This window comes from Euprymna scolopes, chromosome 20 (genome assembly GCF_053919585.1).
Source record: "Euprymna scolopes isolate OS-2025 chromosome 20, ASM5391958v1, whole genome shotgun sequence".
Taxonomy (NCBI): Eukaryota; Metazoa; Mollusca; class Cephalopoda; order Sepiida; family Sepiolidae; genus Euprymna; species Euprymna scolopes.
Genome location: NC_136501.1, coordinates 111,853,165 through 111,860,664, shown reverse-complemented (window position 1 = coordinate 111,860,664; position 7,500 = coordinate 111,853,165). Strand labels below are relative to the sequence as shown.

Sequence of the window (7,500 nt, the reverse complement as noted above, 5' to 3'; positions counted from 1 at the left end):
TGCAGCGAATTAACCATTATGGTTATCTGTTCGATGCACAGTTAATGATTAATATTGATTCATAAGGATTAATATTTAATGAAAAATTTAGCACATATATCCCATATTCAATCATCAAGTTGCCATAAAGTACCATTGTGTGAATTTTTTTCAAAAGTCCGCCCAGCCGTTTTCGACTCCATAGGGAACTTTCTCTCTCTCTCTCTCTCTCTCTCTCTCTCTCTCTCTCTCTCTCTCTCACACACACACGCACGCACGCACGCACACACACGCGCATGCACGCACGCACACGGACACGCGCGTGCGCGCCCACAGACACACAGTTCCTTTAATATAATAGTAAAAATAGAGACAGATATAAGGTCAAAATATCCCACCTGAGAATGAATTGGCCACCTGGTAAGAAGTCGCGCACATTAATGCAGGGTTCAAAGCATCGATTTGGATAATGGAGAGAGCGAAATAAGTTAAACCGTCGCTCAATCAGCATGAAAGGAAATAAAATCCGCCGAGTCTCAAACCTCTCGATCTGTTATCCGGTAATGGAAGTGTTTATGAAAACAGGAAAACAGACAATCGAAATGTAATTTGGATACGCGATGAACAAAAAAAAAATTAAAAGGGAAAAAAAAGGGGGGGGAGAAACTTGCGGGGGTAGTGATGGAAGGTGTGGGGGTATGGGGGGAGATCGTACGACGACAACAACAACAAAAAAATCGCCGATGACACTTGTGTATGTCGTTTGTTTGGTAGAGAGGACAAATGCCTGCTGCGAGGAAGAGTTTGATGCGACTGTGGGTTGATTTGGGGTGGAAAAGGTTCAGTGTTGTCGGAAAGGGGGTGGCGATTAGAGTCACGCAACAGAGACCAACAAATTTGGCGACAGAGGGTGGGTGCAGGATTGAGTGGGGGGTAGAGAAGACCAAAATAGAAGGGGAAGAGAAATTAGATACCTGTGCGAGTATTGGCGGAGGCGACTGTGGGGAAGGCGTTACTACGCTGGCAAACAACATCTCCCTCATCGAATAGTATATTTCCACGAATTGGTCAAAATCCTTACATATAAAGGGGAGGGTGTAAGGGTCATCACTCTTGCATATATATATATATATATATATATATATATATATATATATATATATATATATATATATATATATATATATATATATATAAAACTACTTCATTTATTCACATAAAATTAATATACGAAAGTATAAATTTATGCGTAAACTTTAACTATTTACTTCAACAGTGCTCAATACGTAGGTAGCGCTAGTTATAAAATATATATGTTATAGGAGAACGGGTCAACCGGAGGTCAAATGGGTCTTTGTCCTGTAAGTGCCTGCTCATTGGCTGATTAGAAAGGGCACGGTGGATACTAGAAACCTGATTGGCTAAATAAAAACTCAATAGAAGTTGCGTATATAAAAACGCGAGACAACCACAAAATTATCGCATAAGGCTGAAGAATCCTAAAGATGATGAAACGCGGAATATTCAGTGTAGCTTAATAACCATATATATTTTATAACTTACTATATATATATATATATATATATATATATATATATATATATATATATATATATATATATATATATATATATATTTAGTCTTTACATAGCCCTAATAAAATTTTGTACCCCGCAAAAAATATTTAAATATCTTAAGACTAGGTACCCACTTGAATTAATCAATGGATTAAATTCATTGTTGAAAATTAGGAGTAAAATAAGAACTATGCAGACTAACCAATCCTTTTTATATATGTGCCAGAGCAATAAAGTCTGTCCCTCTTTATTTTGTATAAAATAAAAAAGCTAATTTACATCCAATCTTTTGTCTTAACTTTCTTGCGATCTGGCGTACTTGAGAAGGAAGTACTCTGAATTATGGAGAAATTATGTAGGCAGTTTATCCTTGTTTGATAAAATACGATTTATTCGTTATGTTGCAAGAATACACGAAGGCAGCCTTTCCAGGTTGAAGTCAAAACACCAGAATAAATTGAAACATTTAATATTTAAAAAATTTGGTTGCTCGACTAGCCCGGATATTTCTAGAAACGTCCTTAATATCTCTTCCTCGCAGTTTTCCCAACTCGAATTGAATATACTTTCACATGGGTTGGACTTCTGCATTCCCCCTTCTAACCCCAAACGTGAAGAGATTTATTCTGAATTCGAAATCTTTTTTTGCTCAATTAGCAAGACTTTCCCCTCTTTCCGACACTAAGGTTAATGACCTTAAGGCTAAATTGAATGATATTGCTCATTCAAATGCAGGTACACCTGTCTCGTTTAGTGAATCCAAATGGCGAAATGAACATTTTCGTGTTATTAAAACACTACGCCAGAATAAATCTCTTACTATCACTAAACCAGACAAAGGCTCTGGTGCTGTTATACTTGACTACCAGGATTATGTCAATAAAATGATGATAATTCTCAATGACACCTCTAAATTTGTACAGCTAGGTCCGGTAGAGACACATGACTCTACTGTATCTATTGAATCTAGATTCCAAAGACGTCTGGTTAAATGGGTGAAGAGTGGAGCTCTTTCTTCCTCCATTTCTGATTTAATCAGACCGACTGGTTCATTACGTCTCCGTTTCTATGGTTTACCTAAAACCCATAAGAGTGGGATACCTTTAAGACCGATATTATCCATGATAGGTTCCGCCCAACATAAAGTAGCCAAATGGCTTACTAATAATTTAGAACTAGTTTTGGAAGAGTATAATTCTTTCTGCATTAAAGATTCTTTTTCTTTTGCTAAATTTATGCAGAATTATACTCAGACTGACAAATTTATGTGTTCGTTTGATATTGAAAGCCTATTTACCTGCGTTCCACTCTCAGAGACTATTGATATATGTGCCGATGCCCTTTATCGCAGTCAACTTCCAACTCCCCCTATTCCTGAGAATATTTTTGTAGAACTTATGGAATTCGCCACCATGTCGGTCGAATTCAGTTTTAATAACATTATGTACAGGCAGATAGATGGTGTTTCCATGGGTTCTCACCTGGGACTAGCTTTGACAAATATTTTCGTAGGTTTCCACGAAAAAAGTCTTTTATCTGGCTTTCAAAAACCAGATATTTATTTTCGTTATGTTGACGACACTTTTTGTCTGTTCAACAATGAAACGGAAGCAGATACCTTTTTCGCATCCCTTAATAATATTCACCCAGTTCTAAAATTTCCTTCCTTTTCTAGATGTACTGGTGTGTAAAACACCTTCAGTTTTCTTGACTTCCATCTACCGTAAACCTACATTCACTGGTCTTTACACACGTTGGGACTCTTTTTGCCCCACCAAACAAAAATATAATCTTATCAACACCCTTATCCATAGAGCTTGTATGATATGTTCAGAGAACAAATTAAATGATGAAGTCAAATTTATTACCAAGATTCTTTGCAATAATGGTTTTCCATTGCAAATCGTGGAATCTACTATTAAAAATAAAATTTCTAATTCCAATAAAATTAAACAGGCATCTGTCGACAAATGCCCTATCTACCTACGCCTACCTTGGCTAGGTAATGTTAGTGAAAGATTTGCCAAGCAAATTTCTTCTGTCGTACAACAATGTTACTTTGCATCAAATACCCGTGTTGTTTTTTCTTGTAAACCCATTTTGTCTTCAATTTGTAAAGACGTTCTTCCCCCCACCACCACCATAACAATTCTATTATTTATTTATTTATTTAAATGTAGCTGCGGTGTGCGCTACGTCGGACGGACGAGATAATAAGGTAAAACAACATGTTCCATCCAAAATTCGAAATCGAAACTACCTTCCTTCGGACGATCTGAACAATACCCATGGCTCATCTATAGGAGAGCACCTTATAAATAATCGTATTTGCGCTTTAAATTTTAGTGCGGACTTTTTTTTCCATCCTTAGCAAGTCGCACTCTGTTTATCACCTTAAAATTCTAGAAACTATATATATTAAGACTCTGAAACCTTCTCTTTGCAAACAAAAAGAGAATTTCTTAGTGCATAATATAGTTTCTATTTAATAATTAATTCATCCCCCCTTTTTTTTTTATACATATGTTTCCCCCTACTTTTTCATCTCCGATTCATTGTTCCCCCCTTTTCTTTTTATAACGTAATTAAGCTCGATTTAAGCTCTGTTGAGCGAGCTTCGAAACCGGTCAGCTGACACATTCATTTTTATTTTTTAATTTCACAATCTTAAATAAATAATGTTTTCGAACAAGTTTTAATTTAGTCTTTACATAGCCATTATATATATATATGTGTGTGTGTGTGTGTGTGTGTGTGTGTGTGTGTGTGTGTGTGTGTGTGTGTGTGTGTGTGTGTGTGTGTGTGTGTGTGTGTGTGTGTGCGTGTGTGTGTGTGTGTGTGATTGTTGAGCTGGATTAAATCCGACGATATGAAATAAAATGGAGGTGGAAGGACCTGGATACTCAACGTTTCGCCCGATTTATGCGGGGCTTCTTCAATGACCATCCCTCTTGAAGAAGCCCGCATAAATCGGGCAAAACGTTGAGTATCCAGGTCCTTCCACCTCTATTTTATTTCATATATATATATATATATATATATATATATATATATATATATATATATATATATATATATATATATATATATATTGTAGCACCCGGCTCTCGCTACAATCACAGGCAGAAGTACTTTTCACGACTCGAGATTTGAAATCTATTTTCTCCCTGGCTTATCAAATCACAAGCCAGCTCGCTATCACGTGACAGAGTATATAGAACACGAAATCTGAAACTCTCAACTCTCTTTCTCGCTGCTTTGCCCAAAAGCACACATCGCCCAGGCAGACGTGAGTACTAACATGGCGACCTTTCAAACTCTCATTTATTTCCACGTACATTCTTCCTCATGATAAAGAACATACACACACACACATACACACACACATACACACACACACACCTACTCTTTCTTACCACGAGACACTAACCCTTTGCCCTGTCTCTATTATCAGACGCACGCTTCTACTAACGTAAACACACTGAAGTATTTGGCCTTTCTTCCTCTTTTAACCGCTTCCTTCGTACCGACGGCTACTAGCTATAAACACGCAAACGGAACTGTTCTCTTCTTAACAAGCCGGCAATATATTAATTCTGTCTCTACACAATAACACTTCAACCTTCTAACCCGTTTCTCTCTTGTACACTTTACTAATGAAAAAAACAAATTTGTTTATTAATATAGAATGAAACGCCATTGCGTTCTCTCATGTCTATATTTTGGTGACCCGACGTGATGTGAACACGTTCTGTCCCATTTCTATAATATATATATATATATATATATATATTTTTTTTTTTTTTTTTGAAGCGTATATAAAATTCAATTGTGGCTAAAAATAGACCAATCAACATGATGATTAAAAAAAAATAAAAAATGAAAATAAAAGTTAGTTAACCAGATTTTGTTCCTCGCTCAACAGAGCTAAATCGAGGAAAATACGATTTAAAAAAATAGTTATGAATATGACGGTGGGAAAAGAAAGCGAAAAATAAGCGGGGAAAAAAATTACACAGAAATCAAATTAAGTCCTAAAAGATATTCTTTTTGCTTGCTTATTGTGGTAGACAATAATTTGTACATATAGTATTTTAAAAGTAAATAATGGGCAATCAACAATTCCCCCACTAACCAACAATCACGAGGTTGTCTCCTCAGCAACCGACAAGGCTAACATGCTTGCCAGTCGGTTTGCCTCAAACTCCACACTGGACCCTTCCAACCACCCTCTACCTGACTTTCCTATGCGGACAGACGCCACACTAGACGATCTGAAAACCACCCCTGCTCAGGTGCATGCTATCATAAAAAACCTTGACACCTCAAAAGCATGTGGACCCGATCTTATCCCAGCTTTGCTATTAAAAAAGTGCTCAGCCGAAGTAGCTCCAGTTCTCTCCAAACTCTACAACAAATGTCTTAATGAAGCTTGCTTTCCGGGCTGTTGGAAAACTGCTTCTGTTGTACCAGTATTCAAGAATTCTGGCGAAAGGACAGACCCATCAAATTATCGCCCCATTAGCCTCCTCCCACTTTTTGCCAAAATATTTGAGACCATAATTAACCATGCTCTAGTCCATCATCTTACAGATGCTAAACTACTGACTGACAAACAATATGGATTTAGACAAGCCCGTTCCACAGCAGACATCCTCACTGTGATCTCTGAACGTATATACCATTCACTGGACAAAGCGGGGGAAGGCAGAGCGGTAGCTCTAGATATATCTAAGGCTTTTGACAGGGTATGGCATGAGGGTCTCCTCAGTAAAATCAGATCATACGGTATTACTGGTAGAATACTTAACATAATTAAATCCTTCTTAGATAAGAGAAAAATCCAGGTAGTCCTCGACGGTCGCACATCTAAACAATATGATATAAATGCGGGAGTGCCCCAGGGTTCTATCCTTGGACCTCTATTGTTCCTGATATTCATAAATGACCTCCCCGACAACATTGCCTCTGAGATGGGTATATATGCTGATGACACTACACTCTATGGCAGACACGACAGGAAGACGAATGAACACATTTCTAAAGAAATGGCAGAAACACTAGAGGAAGACCTCCAATCTGTAGTGGAATGGGGACAAAAGTGGTTGGTCGCGTTCAATGCTGCCAAGACTAAACTAGTTTCATTCAATAATTACAAGAAACCCTCTCTACCACCCATAGCAATGGCCAACGACTCTTTATCTGAGAGTCCATCTTTCAAACTCCTTGGCCTAACGTTCACAGGAAACATGAGTTGGAACAATTACATTGAAGGCATTGCCAGGGCCGCTGCAAGAAAGGTAGGCTCTCTCTACCGTGCTAGAAAACTACTAACACCCGAAAGTATCCTGTACTTCTATAAGGCCACCATTCGCCCATGTATGGAGTATTGCTGCCACATCTGGGCTGGTGCATCTGCTACTAGTCTCTCGCTCCTTGACAAGGTTCAAAAGAGAGTCGCAAACCTGATAGGCCCTGAACTGGCATCTAAGCTTCAGCCTCTGTCCCATCGACGAAATGTTGCATCCCTCTGCCTTTTCTACAAGTATTTTAGTGGTGAATGCTCTGACGAACTGCAATCACTTGTGCCCCCACGACGCGAGCACCCTCGACAAACCCGACAGGCTACTAGATCCCACCCCCACACTGTAGAGATCCCTAGATGTAAAAGATCTTTTTACTCCAATAGTTTCTTCCCCAGAACCGCAAGACTCTGGAATTCCATTCCAGGTCCCTGCTTCCCCAACAGTACTGACGTGCAGAAGTTCAAGTGTAACGTGAACCGACACCTTGCTGCCCAAATCCCTACATAGTACCCCAGTAGTTGTTTCCCCTGATAGTAGCTCCCTACACCAAAGTGGCAATTTGCCTTGTTTGGGGTGAAAATGTAATAAAAAAAACCAAAAAAAAAAAACAAACAAACAAAGTTTCCTTATCAGCAAAA

The 7,500-nt window shown here is 38.3% G+C and overlaps 1 protein-coding gene across 1 annotated transcript in view; it reads right to left on the bottom strand.

Moving 5' to 3' along the window:
• LOC145241563 (thrombospondin-type laminin G domain and EAR repeat-containing protein-like) overlaps nucleotides 1-545 on the bottom strand; it is a 181,472-nt gene extending 180,927 nt beyond the window's left edge. The window contains exon 1 of the mRNA XM_080104634.1: nucleotides 378-545. Within this exon, the coding sequence (XP_079960760.1) occupies nucleotides 378-417 (40 nt within the window). The 5' untranslated portion in view covers nucleotides 418-545. The remainder of the gene's footprint in view (nucleotides 1-377) is intronic.
• Nucleotides 546-7,500: the final 6,955 nt, after the last annotated feature.